The sequence below is a fragment of the Cicer arietinum genome, chromosome 8 (genome assembly GCF_000331145.2).
Source record: "Cicer arietinum cultivar CDC Frontier isolate Library 1 chromosome 8, Cicar.CDCFrontier_v2.0, whole genome shotgun sequence".
Lineage (NCBI taxonomy): Eukaryota > Viridiplantae > Streptophyta > Magnoliopsida > Fabales > Fabaceae > Cicer > Cicer arietinum.
Genome location: NC_021167.2, coordinates 28,628,689 through 28,650,727, shown reverse-complemented (window position 1 = coordinate 28,650,727; position 22,039 = coordinate 28,628,689). Strand labels below are relative to the sequence as shown.

The window sequence follows — 22,039 nt, the reverse complement described above, 5'->3', positions numbered from 1 at the left end:
GGGCATCTTAGTCTCTTTTTCCTTTGGTCACAAATGCAAGTGGTTGAGAAACATACATTTCTTCCTTAAGCAGTCGATTCAAAAATGAAGATTTGACATCAAACTAACACATCAACCAGCCTCTTGCACTAGCGAGTGCTATTCTAATTGTCTCAATTCTATTTACTAGATCAAATGCCTCAGAATAGTTTATCCCTCCTCTTTGTAGAAATCTTTTGGCAACCAATCCAACTTTGTATTTGGCAATTGACCCATAAGGGTATAACTTGAGCTTGTAGATCCATTTTGACTTCTATTTGTTTCTGTTTTAGAGGTAAACCAGTTAAGTACCAAATCTGATTCCTTTCAATTGCCTTAATTTCTTCCATCATTGCTTCTTCAAATTTAGTGGTTATGTATTAACGAATAGAGCAAAGAGCACTAGATCTCCACCGTTATCAATCTCATTGTCATTGTATACCTCAAACTCACTTAAATGTGTTGGTGGCTGTCTCGATCTTTGAGTTATGCTCGGTTCTATTTTGTCCTCAACTATATCTTCACTGTTTTGACAATCATCCAACAATTATATCGAAAAGTGTGTTTGTTGGCTGGTGATGTTGGCCTTCTACTTCTAGTCTTAGAACTGTTGCTCAACTATATTCACGTCTATAATAACTACAAATTCTCCTTTAATAGGGTCTTACAATTTGTATTCACCCATTGGATGATATCCAACTAAAATCATGGCTTCACACTTTTCTTGTTATTTTCTTCTCTTGTGGTCTAGCACATGCTTAAAACATATAGCTTCAAAAGTTCTCAAATGCCCTACAATTAATATCAACAGTAGTTGATGCATCCTCACTCAAAACCTATCTGACAACTCATTTTCTTTCAACATACTCCTAGTCATGTCTAGGATGGTTCTATTTCTACTTTCAATTGGTCCATTATGTTGAGGTTCATAGGGACAATCACTTCATGTTCATTTCTATTTTTCGCACAAAGTTCCTCAAACTCATGATGTGTACTCACCACATCTGTTTGTCCTTAACACTTTGATTGATCTGTCACTATTTTTCAACCTTTAATTTGAAATTCTTTAAAATTTCAAATGTTTTATCATCATTTACTAAATGCATCAGCATTCTATTAAATTTAGTTTGTTTTACTAAATGCATCAGTTTTAACGAGTTTGATTTATTCCCCTATTTTATGTGTTAGCATTGCACTCTTGTCACTTTAATTTCTTTTGAAATTTTTTTTAATGAAGCAATTGTTTTTTGTTCCCTTGTTTATTTTTTTTGGGTTTTGGTCAAATTCATTAAAAAAAAACTATTCTTTTTTAATAATTTTTTATTAAAAGTGCGGCAAACAATAGGTTATATTTCGGATATAGTGAGAATTGAATCAAATAAATTACAAGCTTTTAAATAACTCAATTTGCAACGCAAAATTGTTGCATAAAGTAAACGGTCATATAACTATTTGCTGAAGAATTGTCCAAAAACCACCTTAAAATCCTACAGAAGTATATCTACTATATATGTATAAAAATAACTGTAAATCCTTTTCCGTAAATAATCCTTGTAACAGTCTAATTAAAACCCAGTGATAGCCTGAAACCTTAATTAATCTTTGGTTTTGGTCGCCTTGGCCTTAATACCATATAAAGGCACCCTAGAACAATCAAGAAAGCAGGAATAGTGGTCACATCAAACACCATCTGCATTTTTCTCTCTCTTGTGCAGTTAATTGGATGGAAAAGGGCAAGGGTCGTATTAACTTGATCAACAAATCTGCAAGAATGAAAAAACTTGTGTTAGAGGAAAAATAAGCAATTAGGAACAGGCCCGCAGTGAAGATGCTCAAACCACATGACATACAGGCCAGCTTCTAACCAATGAAGAACAATATAGAACATTGATGTGCGTGCTCATCCCTTTCCACCCTCTGCAACTCTCCCTCTTTTTCTCCCGTAACTCTAAAAGGGTGTAACCATATAAAAACAGCCAGGTATGTGTGTTCTTATTTCTATAGGTGCGCACGGTACAAGGCCATGCGAACAGAAGAACACAAATGTTTGAGTCACATCACAAGTTCACACTATCAATGGGGGTAGCTACCATTTCGGTAAGTAGTTAACTTTTTCAAATGGAAACTATCTGTTAGGCCCTACTGGGCCTGTGAATGTGTTGTTGTAGTCCAATTCTGGTTTCATCCATAATTTTCATCGGTAAACTGTTCTATTTATTTATGCAGTCCAGAGTCTAACATTGCAGGATAGTTTAGTGTGTCTAACCTTTTGGATGCATCCTCCAAGGTGTTTAGTAGCCTTAATGCATCAACATATCGCAATTCTCCAGTAACAGTTGATACCTGAGATTACATCATAAAAAATCATGATATCAATTGTTTAATAATAAAAATAATAATAAATTATCAATAAAAATTTATCAAAGCAATTAGTTATTAGTACTCACCCTTCTCCAAAGGCTAACAACATAATTGTATTTGTTTACAAGCTCGTGCTCTTGGGACTGGAAGATCATGAAAGTGTTTTGAGCTTTATTCTGTTAAGAGCTCAAACAGATAATTCATCTTGTATCACAAGGTAAGTATATGCAGTAAAATATTCTTGTGAAACAAATGGCAGCCTTGGTTCCCATTATTAATTCATTAACAGCATCTGCCTCAGTATTTTTTCCGGGTCAAGGCAAATGCAATGGATGAGGAAATCTGACTATGACTCTAGTTGGCAAAAATAATTATCATATTACTTAAATAACATCTCAAAAAGAGCTCGACGTCAGTGAGAAAAGATTATTTATCATACTCCTATTTTTTTAATCAAATAAGCTTATGATCTAGTTCAACAAGCTATAAACTGACTTCTTGGCCTGGCCAAACATAACCTATACATGAAATACTTATTACATCCACGACAGTTTTTTCCACCAAATGTTCTCGATATTTGTGTTCACAAGTGCTCTCCCATAGATGTCCACATGTCAGAGTGAACCATTCGCAATTCTGTCATTTTCTCTGTTAGCACCTATGATAATTAATTTCAACTTGGATAAAAAATGCTACTCAACCAGAATTAGTTGGCATAATTATTGACTCTGGGAAGAATGAGTGGTCCTTATCCACCATCACTTTGAAGAGTTGAGAGTAGCAAGGGTTGAACCCAACATTGCAACCCCCAGCACCTCCATTGTGTTGGTGTGAGGGGTTATAATGAAATGGAAATACAATAACCAGAGCAAAGCTCCTAAGTAGAGAAAAACAATTCTCACACTGCCAACTGTAAAGGTTCTAACAGAATAATCATTGGGTGACTGTGCCAATCCCATGACCCTATTCTTATTGTGAGAATATTCTAACTAACTAGTCAGCTGACACCCTACTCCCTCATGTGTCTCTTCTTTCTCTCATAAACTCTCCAAACCTTGGGCCAAGCATGATTCACACCCACCAATACATCCCCTTCAACTGATTGGGCTTAGGCAGGATCCTATCAAAATCCTACATAGGTATCGAAATAGGCTTTGGATTAGAGTTAAACCTAACTCAAATTCTTAGATTATTGGTAATGGAATAATTGATTAGAAACAAAATGGTCTCATAACTGTATTCAGAATGGATAATTTCTCTATCATTTAATGGCTGCAAAAATGCACAAGAAGGATACTAGTACGCTCCATTAGTAGGCGATGAATTGCAGAATTAACCAGTTGGATCGATTCTTCAAGAGTTGTGATGACATAACTTCGAGCAATTGAATCAGACTGGAATTGTGAAATGTGCCAACCTTGTGATGTAGCAGAGAAAGGACTGCATCCTACCGACCATATCCAGTCCTGTCATGGTCAGAAATAAATCTTAATAGATTACAGTCCAACTATACTTGATAATGAAGTCACACTTAGAATACTAACCATTTGAGGAATCTGGCACACAGTATACAAGCATGATAAAAAAAATAAATGAATATTTTGAAGGGCTTGGGAAGCCTTAAACTGAGTCATGCATGCGCACCAACAATCATTGCACATTAATTGAATTTCCTCAACAAATGAAACATATCAGGACTTAATTAGACCAAAAACCCTCTATGCATTATAGGTAGATTGGACATAGAAGTGTACCTCCATTGCAGTCTCATGGGCTTGACCATAAACAAGATGAAGGGGAAGCAAACCCGCAAGATGCTCAGCAGTAGCAGCTACTGCAGGTTTTATAGGCTGCCTATATAGACAAGATGAAGGATAAAACCATGGAAGAATTGATAAGTGGCTTTATGTTCCATAAATCAAGGTCTTATGACAATTGTTCAATACAACTATTCAATTAATGCTGAGTATCTTCAAAGTTATATGAAAAAACCAGTTTTAAAACACAAATGTATGTTCTGATTCTAACCTCAAGTTCATTAGAAGTGAGTGACCATTACAATGTAGATGGCTTTCCCAAGAAGAGGACTCAGACTGAACGACAATAATCATGTTGGATAATGCTTTAGCCTGAAAATGTTTGTCCAGTAACAATGGTTCACTGTAAATGAACCAAAAGATTGGAACCTCTAGCATAGACCTGGATTGTGCATGCCTACCTGATTTGTTTACAAAGATTGTTATTTAGTCATATATCATAATATGAAGCTAGTTAGTTAATCCCATTAAGTTGTGCATCGCGACCAACCCCGAAAATGGGATAGCCCGTTCCGGGATCGGCGAGATAACTACTTCCGAGATTGGCGAGATAACTGCTATTTTTGGGACAAATTACAAGAATGATACTATATAAACCTATATTTAATGAAAAATTAATGAATGACTCAAACTCTGAAACATTCATAATTACCAATAAAAATTCACAAGTCTTACTCTCGGTAAAAATATACATTGAAATACCAACAAAAGACAAGGAAATAAAGATGCCTATTGAAGTCTTTAATAGAGAGTAATAAAATAACTAAATACTACAACCCAAATGCATATTCTAGCATAGGAATCAAAGGGAAGCATCATCTTCATTAGCATATTTTTCTTCCTTTTCTTTTTGGGTGAAAGTAGAAACAACAAAACAGAGAAGGAAGAAATAATAGTGGGATCTCGCTGGGATTAACTATGTTAGGATCTTGTTTCAAGTTGTCGCGGACAACACCATCACGGCCAGGCATTGCACCGCACCGAGATAGCGGTAACTCGCCGGGAAACACATTAACTACTTTTATCAAGTAACAAAAGAGAAAAAATTTCTCAAATGAAAGTAAATGAGAAGAGAACAACTCGTGTGATCAAATTTATTTGATTCAAAGGAGTTTAGGATTGTATTAACCGAAAATGAATTGCTGCACAATCCAGAGAATGGATCCAGTATTTATAGTACTGACTTGAGGATTGTATTAATATCCTGACAAAAAGTTTGGCAAGACACAATTTTCAGCGACTTATAGTCAAATTGGGCATAAATTTAATTCTCCTTTATTTTATATTATTTTGTTTATTTTTATTTTATGATTCTGTCATTATTAATCATTATTACCATTTTAATTTCTTTTCCTGTAATAATAAAATATGAAAGTATTTTGTCTATTACTTTCTTCATATCCCTATAACAACCACAACCAATAAACTAACTGAATCTCCTTTATGTATATCCTAGTGAAGGTGCAGGAGAAAAAGGATTTGGTTGCTGCAGAGTAGCTTGTATTGGCTCCTCCATGGATTGAGTAGCTCTATGATGACATAATAGAGTGAGAAAACTTGAAAAAAGTAGAGGAAATTTTTCTGTTTTTCTTAATATGAATTGTCAAGATCAAGTTGCAGGAGTAGTTATATGCTCACTATCCTGCACCCACAGTGGAGCTAACCTAAACCCACTGATAACTAAGTAATACTAAAACTAGTATAGTCACAAAAAGTTTATATATATATAAGGGATGTATCAAGTGAGAAAAGTTGTTTTATGTGAGAGTGAGAGGATTCAACATAAGCCATCGGATCAAAATGAGATGCTCCGATGAAAATACAAAAATAAAAAGTCATGTGCCTCTCCTTTTCTCTTGTTCCTCTACACTTTGCTCTTGTTTCTTCTACCACGCAACGAAGATGTCTTCCCAGATGCACCACGCTTTTCTTCTTAGGGCAGATGCAATATGCAAGACAGACAGAGAAGCTAAAACGGTAATTTTCTAATCAAACCTACCAAGATACAAGTCAATGAAGGAGACAGAGACATGAGTGTGGATGTTGAAGAAGAACTCTATTTGGTGTGAAGTTTTGAATTTGGGGGAGACGAGACAGTACATGTGGTGTGGCAGTCAATTGAGTACCGGGAAGTTTTATAGATATAAGTGAAAGTATGAGATTTCGTCAAAAACAAAAGTGAAAGTAAGAGATAGCTCGCACGTAACCTTTTAAATGTAAGCTTTTAATCTCAGTCATGCTTTTTAATCTAAAGGCTGAGAAAACATCTTCTCACTCTCACATAAGATACTCATAAGATATAATTAAAAAAAGGAAATCAGTGATATTCATAATCTACCAAATCAACAACACAGTATGCTTTGAGGGTGCAGGGCTGATTGGGAGTAGCAGGAAATAACTGCAGGCCATCGTGAGAGCTGTCGTTTAAATACTTTACCATCCTCTTGACAGCCACCCAGTGAGGTTCAAGAAGGGATGTCACAAATTGACAGAAAACTGATTTCAGGTCTTGTGATGATGGCATACTGCAGTGCCCCAACAACAGATCTGTATTTTGAAGGATCCCAGAGTAAATCAGAACCCTGCTTGGTCAATTTGGAACCAGAAACCAGTATAGGGGAGGTGGGCTGTGCTTGCAGCAGAATGGAGTGGACCATGAAGATCATGTGATAGAGACCCATAGAGTCCAATATGACAAGGGAGCAGTTGCTTCCCTGCATTGAGAGGAGGCTAGTCGAGTAATGGGAGAAGCCACCTGAGTAGATCTGAATCCACATGTGGGGGGACTGTGATGAGGCAGTTCACAGGACAAGCTACATGTCTCCTCTGATGAGGGGTGGAAAAGATGAGGTTGATTTTACAACTCTGCCCCTCTAGTGTATCCATGCACTACTTGCAAGTGGTGCATGCACAAGCTTATCAATGTGGACAAAAAAAATTCCTTTTCGATTTTACCTTTTTATTTTTTTAATTCAAGAGATCTTTATGGTTTCAGGTACAGACAAATGACATATAAAGGAGGACATAAGAAGGAGACCTTTAAGAGAACCATGCTTATTCAGCCTTTGCAACTGATACTGCAGAATGGAAGAATCAAGATAGGTGCGAATTGTCTTTCGGTACGTTCCATTGACAAGTAACAGAGGCACAGCAGCTGCTCGTCGTGCAATAGAGAAAGCCATTGCTAAGTCAGGATCAGCTGACAGAGGTAACCTGAAACTTAGTTATATCAGTAGAAAACTAGGAAAAATGCACATTTGAAGGGAGTGTGATAGATAAATCAAGCATTTTTCAGTGTGCCTGAAAATAATTTTCACCGACAAAATGCCTAATTAGAGGTTGGAAAAGCAAAGGCAGAATAAAGCACTTAAGACTGCATACATGTGTGGAGTGAACATCAGTTTCTGAGAAGGCACTAGCAATGAGGAAAGTCCATCCTTTATAGCATCAATATCCACAGGAAGCTGTTTAATGTGTCCAACTTTCTGCAAATATATTGCAAGAACATAAATATTCTACTATTGCAAGCCTTTCGATATGATGGAATGTACATCTTACCTCCTGTGTCATGAAAAACAACTGAAAGGATATCTTCTCGTAATAATGGAAGGCCCCATCAGAAACTGAAGGTGATACAATATGTCTCATAGATCCCCACAGTGTTGCACCAAGATGTGCAAGAAAAGAATCACGTGCAACTGTGTAGTTCTCAAACTCCTGCATTGAGGGAAACTCAAGAACCAAACTACTACTGAACTAGAAAAGAATTTAAATATACAAAAAACAGTGGGCAGAAATTCATTAGAGAAAATCCACAATATAAGAGATGTGTTGTTTGTTTAACCTTTTGAAAAAAGTGTTTTTAAGATTGTTGCAGAAATAATTGTATTCAGAGATTTGATGTAAAAGCAGAACTATTTTCTTTTTGGTTACAAATAAAAGCGACAAATAGTAAATTCTAAAAATAATCAGAAATCTGTTTTTTTACAAATTCTATTTTCCATAAAAAAAATTAAAAAAAAAAGTTAAACCCTATTAAAACTGATTGTTTAAAATTAAAAAGATACGACAAATGAGCCTCAATACAGACGGACCATTTAGCTGACCTCATGTGTGTCACTGAATAAATTCCAGCTCTCCATCCTCTTTAATGTCTCTATGGCTTTTGTCTTGTGACTTTCATCATATTCTTCACCTTCAAAAGACTGTAGCTCATTTTTCAGATCGCGCATCCTCTCATCAAGTTCTGAAATTATGACATACTTAAGGATGTATGAACTATGAAATATACAGTATATAGATATTAAACTTTTGGGAGCACTAACCTGCAAAACATGATAGTTAAAAAATAAATAAGATGAAACGGCACTCTGAATCAGAAATAAAAGGAAACGGCTTAACAAGAACATCTAATATGCAAGGAAACACAAACTGTCCAAATGATTACCATATTGGTGTCTAACATGTGTCATGTTGGATATTTCTATACAACTCTCATATACTCTAAATATACAACATTTTTTCACAATTATATTTTGAATTAGTATACTAATATGGATAGGACCTACAGACACATACATAGTGTCTATAATGGTTGACGCTATGTATTAAAACATTACTGTCCTTAAGATTAGTATTTTCAACAAGTGTTCATGTTTGCAATTGTGTTTACATCTGTATTGAAGTTAGAAAGAAGATAGAAAGTTTGAGATATTTCTTTATGGATTGTAGAATGTAAAAAGTTGAAGTTACTTTTTCAAGAAAAAAATATGAATTTGTTATTAATCTTCTGTTTCTGCTAACAGCAACTATATTTCTAGTGTTTTTGATCAAAAATATATTGGATAGTGCACATTCTTATCAATGTTAAACATATCATTTGTTAACATCGTGTAAAAATCTAGATTAAACATGTAGGAAATTAGGTTTTTTATATTGGCCTAACTTGTCCGTACAAAACCGGTTTATAAAGTGAGGAGTGAGACACTCTTTATAAAGTCATTTCAGACCTTATCTCTAATACGGTATTAGAGTTTATTCATTTATAAGGAGAGTGATACCCCTCACCTTACAAGTCGATTTTGTAGGGATAAGTTAGGCTAAGATTAAAAAACCTAATATGGTATTAGAAGTCTATCTATTTGAGTCACCTACCAAATTATCCATGCACTAAGCCCAATAGGCGTAAGGGGGTATATTGGAAAAACCCGAAGTCTCACATCGAAAAGAAATAAGACTTGAAAAATATTACAAAGAGAAGCACTTCTCAACTTACAAGTTAGTTTCTTAAGGATTAGTTAGATTCAATATAAAAACTCAATATAAGAAAATCCCACAAGGTTATCAATCACGCACAGTAGTGGAGAAAAGCAACCCTACCCACTACAATGCCATCAGCCGTGTCGCGGTTCACTGTCTTGGACAATAATTGTGGCGTGATAGCATCGTAATCGTGTACCACACCACCATCATGAGTGCAAACTAAAATGTCATTAAGGTTTTCTTTCTGTGTGAGGGTACAAGGGTTTTTGTAGAAAACACACCAGAACTGTTTGGACAATTTAGTTACTCTAAGATATAGAGCTTAAACTTCTTGGTAACTGTTACCATGAAATGTCGGAAAAGTTGTTATCTTGCTATCCTATTATTGCATTTTTGGGGTCATTTGTTACACAGCCATTCAGATTGGAATTGTTGTCTTACGTTTTTCCCCCTCATGCGTGTTGTATCGCATGCAAAATCGTTGAAGCGTGAATCAGATAGTTGGAGTGATCCTTGGTGATTTATGGGTCTGATTTCACGATTCAATTAGAAAAAAACAAGATTTCATGGTCCCCTTACCATCCCTCAGTTATTTGCGATTGACGAAAGCTCCCTCTCTTTGCAATTGAAGCTCTCTAGAAACTCTCTTTCTCTCTCACTATCCATGCGACTGTGTGTGACTGCAACCTTTGCAATCTCCCTCTTAAAAGCTTTTGCAAATTTGTACGGCCTCCATATCCGTTGCTGAGTAAATTAAGTTGTTCTTTTTGCTCACATACAAAAGTAATTATGTCCAAGAAAATCAAGGAAATTTGTATTGAAATAAAAAATGCACAAGACTTTCCACCAGGTGGGGTATGTAAACAGTAGATGTACGCAGCCTTATATTCACAAGTAAAGAGGCTATGTTGAGGATTTGAACCCATGACCTCTAAGTCACAAGGCAGCAGCCTTGCCATTGAGCCAAGGCTCACTATCACAGTTTAATTTAAAAAAGAAAGCACAATAACCTTGAATTATATTACCTTCACAAAGAGCGAGTTTGACTTTCCTTCCCTTGCAGTGTTTAAAAGCAAAAAGCTCATATATATCAATCTCAGCCAAAAGAATGTCAATGGCCTGGTGGTCTTTCTGCAACATTGAAAAGCTGACTTACTAAAAACTCCACTAGAAAAAGTGAGTGAGGATCTCAAACATGTTTAAGCCAAAATTTCTCTAACCATCCTAATTATCATGTCCATTTAATCAAAGTCTAGAAACACTGCATAGAAGTACAGTCAATTAATTATCTTCTCAAACATTTATTTCTATCGCATATAGTTTCTAATCATCAATTATTTCTCTTGAGCCACAAAATTGACTTTCTTGTTTTCATTTTTGGCATCAACTGCCGTGGAAGGATTCTAAGATCATATGAACGAAACCTTATTCTTAGAAGCACAATATAGTATGCAATACATTGTAAGATCATACAAATGAAACATACATCACCAAATACAGCAAATTTCTCGTGAATAGCATCTTGCAGTAGGTTTTCAGCTTCTTCTTCTGAAATTTCTGGAATCAGCATCAAGAAAATTAGAATAGAATAGCATAAAAAAGAATGACAACACAAATTAAACTATGCAAGTTGAACTGAATAAATAAGGTTCAAATTTACATGAAAACATATGCAGTTTCTGGGTCTAGATTAAGTAATTAAAGAAATCAATAATTCGTTGAAAAAAAAAATAATCAGAGGATGCTGCATGTGGTTCACGTCTCTTGGAAAAGTAAGAAGCGAGAGGGTGTTGCTAAATCTATTTCTAAGTATCCTACAATGACATAGCTCACATATGAGCTTATTTGGATCAACCAACAAATTGATAAGTCAAAATTAAGTAAGACACCACAACAATTGTCAATTACTCAATTGCACAGAAAAATTGTTGCATACTTTTTCTTTTAAATTGGCACATTGAGAGTAGCTAGATAATTAATCCTAGATAGCGGTACGTCGCGGCCAATCCCAAAAGTGGGATAGCGCGTCCCGGGATGGGCGGGATAACTACTATTTTTTGGACAATTTACATGAATAATTATAAACTTATATTTAATGCAAAATTAACAAATAACTCAAACTCTGAAACATTCATAATTAGTAATAAAAATCCACAAGTCTTACTCTAAGTCAAAACATACATTGAAATACCAACAAAAGTCAAGGAAATAAAGATGATGCATATTGAAGTCTTTAACACAAAGTAATAAAATAATAAATATTAAAACTCAAATGCATGTTCTAAGATAGGAATCAAAGATAAGCATCATCTTCATCAGCATATTTTTCTTCCTCTTCTTCCTAAGTGAAAGTTGAAACAACAAAATAGAGAAGGAAGAAATAATAACGGGATCTCGTTGGAAAACGTTGGGATTAACTACGCTGAGATAGCGGGATCTTGTTTCACGCTATCGCGAACCACGGCGTCACGGTCAGGCATTGTACCGCACCGAAACATCAAGATCTTATTGGAAAACGCTAAGATTAACTAAATACCTAGGAGAGTAGTGACGATATATATCAGTCAATGCCTTGCCAACCTTAACTTTAAAATCATTGACAAGATATCTATAAATTTTAAATAAATGGTTGGTTGGGAGTTTATCTTTATATCTTAATCATTATTTGCATGTGGTTCACGTCTCTTGGAAAAGTAAGAAGCGTGAGGGTGTTGCTAAATCTATTTCTAAGTATCCTACAATGACATAGCTCACATATGAGCTTATTTGGATCAACCAACAAATTGATAAGTCAAAATTAACCGATGTCTCTCAAATGAAGTTGATAAGCAATAAATAAGGTGCTCTTTACATTGCTTCCAACACAGTTTGTCATAGAGGAGCAAATATATTGAAGTGGATTGTCACTTCATTAGATAAAAGATCTATTTGGTTATATTGTCACTAGTTGCATTAGTTCTAATAAATCTCTTAGGGCCCTCACCAAAAAGAGGTCCAAAAGTGTTGGAAAAATATTGAATATCAATGGAAATTATTTTCAGGTGGTGGCAGGCAGCAGGCAATCACCGCAAATAGCAGTTGTGATGGACCCCTCTAGTCACATAATTTGTGATTTCTGAGTGACTAAGTTAGACCATGTTGAATTTGTGATTTCTGAGTGACTAAGTTAGACCACAATCACCTCTATTTATAATAGCATGAAGAATACATACAACAAATGCTAATTATATGTGTTGAATAAGAGAAAATGTGAGACATGTGGTGAAACCGTGTGTTTGAACTACACAACGGAGTCTGCTTTATATAGGTTCAAGGCAATAAATACAGAAATAAATATGAGAGATATTATCCCTATTTACATGATATGTAATAAATATAAATATATTTTCAATACTCCCCATCAAGCTGGAGCATATATATGCACCAAACTTGTTACATATATAACTGATTCGAGGACCTCTCAGGGACTTAGTGAATACATCTGCAAATTGATCATTGGAATTAACAAAGCTAGTGGTGATGTCGCCTGATTCGATCTTCTCCCTTACAAAGTGACAATCTATCTCAATATGCTTGATCCTCTCATGAAAAACCAGATTAAAGGCAATGTGCAATGCTGCTTGATTATCACATATTAATGTCATTTGTGTTGCCTCTTCAAATTGAAGCTCTTTGAGTAACTGTTTCAACCAAATGAACTCACAGGTACTAATGCCATAGCTCTGTATTCAGCTTCAGCGCTAGATCTTGCAACTACACTTTGTTTCTTACTCTTCCAAGATATTAAGTTTCCTCCAACAAGTACACAATACCCAGAAGTGGATTGCCTATCAATGGGTGAGTCTGCCCAATCGGCATCTGAATAACCAACTATCTGAGTATGACCTTTGTTTTCATAAATTAGACCTTTTCCTGGAGCACCTTTAATGTATTTCAAGATTCGTATCACAGCATCCCAGTGTTCTTGACAAGGAGAGTTTAAGAATTGGCTTACCACACTGACTGCAAAAGAAATGTCTGGACGGGTGACTGTGAGGTAGTTTAATTTACCAACCAATCGTCTATATCTCCCTGAATCTAAAAATGGCTCCCCATGATTAGGTAGAAGTTTGACATTTGGATCCATAGGAGTGTCAACCGGCTTGGCATTCAACAAACCTGTCTCTTCAAGAATATCCATGGCATACTTTCTTTGTGATTACTAAGCCGTCCTTAGATTGGGCTACCTCAATACCCAAGAAGTAGCGGAGCTTGCCAAGATCTTTAGTTTGAAATTGATGAGATAAATGTTGTTTCAACTGGAGTATGCCCTGTTGATCACTACCAGTTATGAAAATATCCTCTACATAGACAATCAAGTAAATGCACCCTTGGATTGAGTGGCGATAGAAAAGAGAATGATCAGCTTCACTTCAAATCATGCCAAATTGTTGCACTACTGTGCTAAATCTACCAAACCAAGCTCGAGGAGAATGTTTAAAACCATAGAGAGACCTCCGAAGTCGACAAACCATGGTAGAGGACTCCCCCTGAGCAACAAACCCAGGTGGTTGCTCCATTTACACTTCTTCAAGGTCACCATGCAAAAAAGCATTTTTAATGTCAAGTTGATGTAGAGACCAATGTCTGATGGCTGCAATAGAGAGTAGTAGTCTAAAGGAGGCCATCTTAGCCACAGAGGAGAAAGTATCATTGTAATCGAGGCCAAAAATTTGAGTGTACCCTTTTGCCACCAAACGAGCTTTAAAACGATCAATCTTACCATCAAGACCAACTTTCACTGTATAAAGCCAACGACATCCTACTAAAGACTTTCCAGCCGGTAAAGGAACCAATTTCCATGTACCACTACTCTGAAGTGCACTCATCTCGTCAATCATTGCTTGTCTCCGCTCTGGGTGAGATAAAGCTTCACCTGGAGATTTAGGAATAGAAACAGAAGACAAGGAAGACAAACAAGTATAATGCAAAGGAGAAAGAAGATGGTAACTCAAGTTAATGTAATGAGGGGATGGGTTACGAGTAGGACGTATACCTTTACGAATAGCAATAGGAATATCAAGGGTCAGATCTGATAAAGAAGGAGGTGGCAGTGAAGGAGCGTTTGGAATGACCTCGGTATCAAGTACAGGTGTAGGGACATGTACAACCAATGGTGGTTGACGACGACGGTATGTCTGAAGAGGTTGTACAGTTGGAGGATCAATAAGAGGAGTCTCAAGTTGGACAATGGGAGGGGCCACCGGAGGTGGCTCAGGCGGGGTATACATAATAGACTCTAGTAGTAAAAGAGAAGGTAAAATTGTCTTTGGTAGGTCTAGAGGAATAGTTGCAGACAAAGGATCAGGAAGCGACTCATAGTATGTAACAGACTAAAAAAACGTGACATCAGCCGATATGAGATATCGTCGAAGATTAGGAGAATAACGATAGCCTTTTTGGGACCGATCATAACCAAGAAAGACATATTTTAGTGATCGAGCTGAAATTTTATCAAGACTATGAGTGAGATTGTGGACAAAACATGTAGATCCCAAGACCCGAGGAGGAAGTGAGTGAAGAGGGGTACCAGGGAAGAGGATCGAGTGAGGGACTTTGTTATGAAGAGCAGACAAAGGCATGCGATTTATAAGATAGCACGCCGTTAGAACAACATCGCCCAAAAGCGAGATGGTACATTACCATGAAGAAGGAGAGTACGAGTGGTTTCAATAAGGTGTCGATTTTTGCGTTCGGCTACCTCATTTTGTTGAGGTGTATGAGCACAAGATGTTTGATGAAGAATGTCGTTAGAGGTCATAAAATTTTGAAATTGATGAGACAAATATTCGCGGGCATTATCACTGCGCAAAGTCGAATGGATACACCAAATTGAGTTTTAATTTCCTTATAAAATTGTTCAAAAATAGAAAATAATTCAAACCTATTTTTCATTAAAAATAACCATGTACAACGGAAAAAATCATCGATAAAGGTAACAAAATATCTAGACTCAAGTGTGGAAATAGTACGAGATGGACCCCAAACATCTGAGTGAACTAAAGCAAACAGAGAGGAAGCTCGTTTATTAGCTCGATCAGTGGAATGACTAACAGTGTGTTCCCTAACTGACACGACTCACAATTTAAGCTAGATAATTTGGTTAGGTTAGGTACTAATTGTTGAAGTTTGGGAAGACTCAAATGACCTAACTGAGCATGTATAGTAAGAGGAGAATATGTGGCAGGCTATGTTGTTGATGAGTTTGAGAGATAATAAAGGCCATTAGACTCACATCCGACACCAATTTGTCGTCCTGATATTCGATCTTGCAAAGTAACATTGCAATTAGTAAACGCGACAACACAGTCATGAGAACGAGTCAATCGACTGCTAGAAATTAAATTAAATGGACAGCCAGGCACATAAAGGACAGATTTAACTAATAGAGTATAGAGGATTTGGACAGTGCCAATCCCTTGAGACTGTGTTTAGGAACCATTGGCTGAGACTATCCTAGGTAATTAACCAGATGTTGTGAGAGAGGAGAAAAGAGTCTTATTACCAGTAATGTGATCAGATGCACCAGAATCGAGAATCCATGGTCTATGAGAAGGTGAGATGCAAACCGGTGAATTACCACTTTGTGCGGCCGAAACAGCGGAACTCGAGTTCTGACAATACTCTACTCACCGAAGAAAATTTTCGTAAGTAGCCATAATCAATAAGCAATTACCTAAAACCAGCAGCGAAACAGTGGCGGAAGAGTTTTTTTTTTGTTGCCGATGAACAGTACCGCGCGCGATGAACAGTGGACTGATTTTTTGAACGAAAAGCGACAAAGAAAGGGTAAACCGGAATTGAGATGGTTTTACCGGAAAAAAAATCTCACCAACGGACAGTGGGTCCTGGGGTAATCACGGTATAGGGTTGTTTCTCTTAATATGCTCTAGATACCATGTTGAATAAGAGAAAATGAGAGAGACATATGGTAAAACCGTGTGTTTGAACTACACAATGGAGTCTGTTTTATATAAGCTCAAGGCAATAAATACAGAAATAAATATGGGAGATATTATCCCTATTTACATGATATGTAATAAATATAAATATATTTTCAACAATATGATATGCTGATTAAAATCTTGAAGATTTTAGGAGACTTGAAGGAACGTATCAACTTTTTAAAAGAAAATAAAAGACTTTTTAGAATTAGGATTTTATACTTTGGATTTTAATGGATTCCTTACACAGATTTTTAAGATTTCAAAGTACTTTAGGATGTGCTTGTTTGAAGTTAGGCAACATTCCTGGGAATACAAGAGTATAAAATACATATACCCATGTTTGTTAGAAGGTTGAGAAAAATAACTCATGATATTAAGGCTCCCGTGAGAATGGGAATAAAATTAACATAACTACCTATATACCTATTCTAACAAATAATTCCCAGGAACATAGCTAGTATTAACCAAACACGATTTATTTTAAATACCCGAGAATAGAATTAATGAAGCTAAAAAGTTAAATAAATAGTAACGTGTAGAATAAATTGATTACTATTATTGCTTTTGACTTCCGAATGAATAGTTAAGATATTGTAACGTGAACGAATAACAATGATGAGAGGTAAACTCAAAATAAGGAGAAAACCAATAGAACGAGAAAAAACCTGACATATCACAATGAGATGTAAAGCAACATGAGTGAGGTTAACGAGACAATAGCAAAAAATAATTAAGGTAATTAAAACTGGAACGGATCGGCCGAATCAGCCAGTTGGACTGGGATCTAGGTCTGTATCCGGTCCAAATGATCAGGAAAACCACCATATATAAAACAGGTAGAAAAACTGAAAACCCGGACAAAAATTGGAAAAACTGGAATTTGTGATTTAGGGGGGTGAAAGTTTATTTTAAAACATTCTTAAAACTGCATTTATTAATTTTAATTTCACTAAATTAAAACTGAAAATTTTACACCAACTATGTTGTAGTAAGCTAGTTGACTTATAAATGTGGTCCTGTAAAAAGTAAAATGTAGTAGCAAGAGCAACTGTAATTTAGATAGGAGGTTCACCTGAGGGTACAAGAAGTTCTTGGGAGGAATCTTGTGAACAGGCAAGAGTAAGAAGTAAAATGCAGTAGCAAGAGCAACTGTAAAAGCCAAATTTCGAGCTAAGGCTCATAGGATATGTGAGATATTGTGGATGAAGACCATATTGATCTCGTTAAAATCTAAACAACCTATGAGGCTATTTTGTGATAACTAGATAGAGGCTATTTTGTGAACAACCTATGAAGATCATGTGATAATGATGTCAATAACATAAACAAGCACGTAGAGGCATGTTGTCAGTGAAGAATGCAAGAAGAAAACAGAGCTATTCAACTTCACATATGCTCATGCTATACTCCAAGGGCATAAGGCCATATACACCTCCTCCTATAACTTACCAAGTAGGAAGCCATTTTTTATGTCCAATTGATGAATAGAAGCAATAGCAAGAATGAGGCGAACAATTGCAATCTTGACAATTGGAGAGAAAGTACCCCGGTCGTTGAGGCCAAAGATTTGTGTTTATCCTTTTACCACGAGGCAGTTTTTAAGCGGTCGGTATTTCCATCAGGCCCAACTTTAACGGTATAGACCAATCGACAACCCTTTGTGGTTTGGCAATCAGGTAAGGGTACTAAATCTCAAGTACCATTGGAGTGCAGAGCAGTAATCTCCTCAACCATTGCATGTCACCAGTCAGGATTAGACATAGCTTCACTTGTAGTTCTTGGAATAGACACAGAATCCAAGGAAACCACAACAACATAATAGGGTGTACATAAGCGATGATAATCCACATGACAAGAATAAATAGGATAACGATTCTTGGAGGACTTATTACCTTTACGCGGGACAATGGGTAGCTCCAATGTAAAATGCAGAGACGAAGTGTTCAACAGAGCAGGCGATGAGTACTGAGAAGTAGGTGGTGGACGTGGTATCTAGTGTGAAGGAAAGGGTGACGATAGGAATCGAGTGGGTGCAATGGAAAGATTATCGATCTTTGGTGAGGAAGATTGTGACTTACTAGATTGATTTGACTTGTCAAGAGTACAAGTAAATAATAGACGAGTAGCATATGTAGAGACAATGTATGGCCAAAGATTTGGTGAGTAGCATCGATAGCCTTTCTGCAGACAAGCATAGCTGAGGAACAGACACTTGAGGGATTTACAACAAGTTTATCTTTCCCCATAGTGAGATCATGAACAAAACAAGTGCAACTGAAGATGCGGTGGTAAAGAGTAAATATGTTGTTGGGGGAACAAAACGGAATGTGGTACTTGATAATTAAGAACAGATGAGGGCATGCGATTGATTAACTAGTAGACTATGAGGATTGTGTCTCCCCAGAAACGTAGAGGTACATTGTTGCGAAGGAGCATGGAACGAGTTGTTTCTACTAAGTGTAGGTTCTTTCATTTAGCGACAACATTTAGTTGAGGAGTATGAGAACATGAAGGTTGATGAAGAATGCCTTGTGATGTCAAAAGGGATTGAAATGATGTAGACAAGTATTCACTAGTGTCATCACTTTGCAATATCTTAATTTGGCTATCAAATTGTGTGTTGATTTCGGAACAAAAGGTTTGAAAAATTGTGAAAACAACTAAACGATTTTTCATTAAAAATATTCAAGTGCTTCGAGAAAAATTGCCAATAAAAGTAACAAAGTATTGATAATCCAGACGTCAAACAACACAACTAGTACCCCATATATCAGAATGGACTAAAGCAAAAGGAGACGCAACTCGTTTTATTAACTCTGTCAAGAAAGGAACTCTTGGTATGTTTTTCGAACTAACATGACTCACTCTAAGGTATGTACTTTTGAAAGAATCGGACCCATAAGATGCAACTTTTGAAGGCTATCCTAAACGTTGATGAACATTATGTGGAGACTCTGCGGCTGAACAAGCAATAGGGAGTGCTTGGAGGTGGATGAAGGTGGGAAAAGGAATGTCGTGCTCGGGGGAGTATTCCTGGCGTTTGGTGGTTGGTTGTGGGTGTTGTCGAAACAGTGACAGATGGTAAAGCACAGCTGTTTGTGATGGAAAAAGGGCATCAAACAGTGAAACAAAAAATTGACAGCATCCTGAAGGTTGAACCACTACCGATACCATTAACTAATATGTAATTTATGTGTCTAATTAGACTACACAAGGTGGTATTTATAATGTATTTACAATAAATACAAATTAATGTAATTGCTAATTCCAATCTCATTAGCAACTAACTACAAAAGAGCACAAGAGCATATTTTACATGTGACTAATTCTAACAGTAACTAACCAGTGCTTATGTAGACTCTGTAGAGCACTTAACAAGCTGTCAGCACTTAGGACGGAACACGAGATGCATATTTCATATATATAAATATACAATTTATGTAGTTTTTTAATATAGAAATACGACTAAGAATTTCCCCTTCACCTTTTTTCAAATCATTTTCCTTTCTATAGATGGATATAAAGTAGAATCCGTTGCCATTTTAGTATCTATGGTTGTAAAAAATATTAATATTGTTGTATATCAAAATGTATCCAAAATCAAACACATCACTACTACCTGCGGTTGCACCAATTGTCCTTTCCACATTTGGTAAGCTTGCTTCTGTGCGCACACCTTCTCCACCAACAGCAGGTCCCCATGAAAAAGGACCAGCACTTAAATCAATGAAGGCCCATCTGCTACAAAACATGAACGAATGTAAGTGGAAAGAAGTGTATGTCTTTGCATATGCCTTGCAAGATAAATTGAACCTGTCCTTTCCAATCCACGTGTCTGTGAGACATTCTGCTTGTAACCCACCATAATCCCCAGATTTTAATACCCTTTCCAAAAGAAGCTTTAGATCTTGATCCTTCCCTTTTAGCAACTTGAAATACAAAAAACAAAATTTCAGTAAAGAAAGGTGGTGTTAATATCCTGAAATTATTACTTACATTTTTAAAGAAATCTAGAGGCTTTTCTGATGAATATAGACCTGTAAAGCTTTGAACTCAATGGTTTGAGCTATCTCTCTCCCTTGTTGCAACCTCCCAAAATTATCTAGTGTGTCAAGCCAAATGTTATACCATTCCACCTGCAATTTATAGGTGCGTCAAAAACAGCTCGAGGAATATTATCCCTAACTTGAGAGAGAACCAACTCTTTGCATATTTGAACACTAGAAAATCAATGTTAACCACGTTTATATTTGTTGTAACCAAGTTCATTAGAAATTTAATAAGTTGTGACATCAAATATATCAATTAACCAAATCTAACACTTCATTAATCACATGTGTGAACTGCATTAACCATTTGAAAAGTTGTCAAACTTCATTATCCCGGATTGATGTTCAATGAATTTTTTAACTACAAATATTTTGATAATTACATTTCAATCGTAAACATGTGGGGGGGGGGGGAGAGAGCAAGAAAGAAATATGCTTCACTAATTTGATTAAAAAAGTACTTACGATATCAGTGTCCTCTGTTCTTGTCCATGCAAAGTTCATCATTGGATGCTTCACATATAATGGTCGCTGAATCTTTGTACGAGCTGCCAAAAATTTATAAGTATTAAATGAGTGTCCTGTTGAAGTTATGGGTTTTAGATAAAGGAAGGAGATGACAAATTATAAGGACTTACAAAAATGACAATGGTGTAATACCACTGATAATAATTTGACACGAACTTCATAATAAAGACCAAACATTAATCCCTATTTATATGGATACAAGACTTGTATCTATTCCTAAATAAATAGGAAAATAAAGAAAGAAATCATGATATATCAAATTAATATGAAAACTAATCTTCATATGATATAAGATACTCTATGATTAGAAATCTCTTTATATTCCAACACCCTCTTGAGCTAAAGTTGACTAAGTTTAAGTTTGTTAAAAATATAATACTCCCTCCAGTCTGATGAAATATCTTGTCATTATTAAAACTATTCACCTTCTTTCAGTTTTTTTATTTTCTTTATATCACTCCTAAATTTAAGGAGGTGAGTAATTGTATTTTCTCCTATAAAAGGAGCCTTTATTTGTCAGAATAATACACAACAATTATCCATAATATTTCAAATGGCAGCAACCATGGTGATGGAACCGGACCAAGCGGCAAAGTCGGTGATGGCACGGGCCGCGGTGGTAGTCCAGGAAGGGGTATTGGCCTCAGTGGCAGCTCTGGTGATAGAACCAAACCAGGTGGCAGCGCCGGTGATGGCACGGGCCGCGATGGCTGTCCAGGAATGGGTACTGGCCGCGGTGGCAGCTCAAGTGATGGAACTGATCTAGGCAGCAACTCAAGCAACGGGATGGCAGCCATGGGCGTAGTCACAGTTCTGGTGGTACCGGTCAGTGGAACGATTGTTCCTTTCAAACTGGAGGCAGCTCCGGAGAGTTTTACAACAACGGCTATTACGGAAGCTATGCAACGGATACAGAGGTGTTGGCGGTTTTGGTATTGGAGGAAACAACCAAAGTAATTCCTTACAAGTCAATGTGCAGAAACTGAATTGGAAAAATTACACAGATTGGGCCCAATGC

The 22,039-nt window shown here is 36.4% G+C and overlaps 1 protein-coding gene across 4 annotated transcripts in view; it reads right to left on the bottom strand.

The window, feature by feature from the left end:
• Nucleotides 1-1,387: 1,387 nt before the first annotated feature.
• LOC101514755 (uncharacterized) overlaps nucleotides 1,388-22,039 on the bottom strand; it is a 36,880-nt gene continuing 16,228 nt past the window's right edge. Inside the window, exons 10-25 of one of the 4 annotated variants that reach the window (XM_027337318.2) lie at nucleotides 20,959-21,041; nucleotides 20,482-20,580; nucleotides 20,258-20,373; nucleotides 20,061-20,185; nucleotides 10,945-11,015; nucleotides 10,484-10,589; nucleotides 8,303-8,442; nucleotides 7,755-7,913; nucleotides 7,578-7,681; nucleotides 7,234-7,409; nucleotides 4,408-4,597; nucleotides 4,134-4,233; nucleotides 3,677-3,845; nucleotides 2,466-2,548; nucleotides 2,285-2,361; nucleotides 1,388-1,781 (exon numbers count right to left, since the gene is read on the bottom strand). In XM_027337318.2, coding sequence (XP_027193119.1) covers nucleotides 1,610-1,781; nucleotides 2,285-2,361; nucleotides 2,466-2,548; nucleotides 3,677-3,845; nucleotides 4,134-4,233; nucleotides 4,408-4,597; nucleotides 7,234-7,409; nucleotides 7,578-7,681; nucleotides 7,755-7,913; nucleotides 8,303-8,442; nucleotides 10,484-10,589; nucleotides 10,945-11,015; nucleotides 20,061-20,185; nucleotides 20,258-20,373; nucleotides 20,482-20,580; nucleotides 20,959-21,041 — 1,970 coding nt within the window. In that variant the 3' untranslated portion in view covers nucleotides 1,388-1,609. The remainder of the gene's footprint in view (nucleotides 1,782-2,284; nucleotides 2,362-2,465; nucleotides 2,549-3,676; nucleotides 3,846-4,133; nucleotides 4,234-4,407; nucleotides 4,598-7,233; nucleotides 7,410-7,577; nucleotides 7,682-7,754; nucleotides 7,914-8,302; nucleotides 8,443-10,483; nucleotides 10,590-10,944; nucleotides 11,016-20,060; nucleotides 20,186-20,257; nucleotides 20,374-20,481; nucleotides 20,581-20,958; nucleotides 21,042-22,039) is intronic. The other 3 variants (XM_004513070.4, XM_027337319.2, XM_004513071.4) reach the window with 3 other exon arrangements.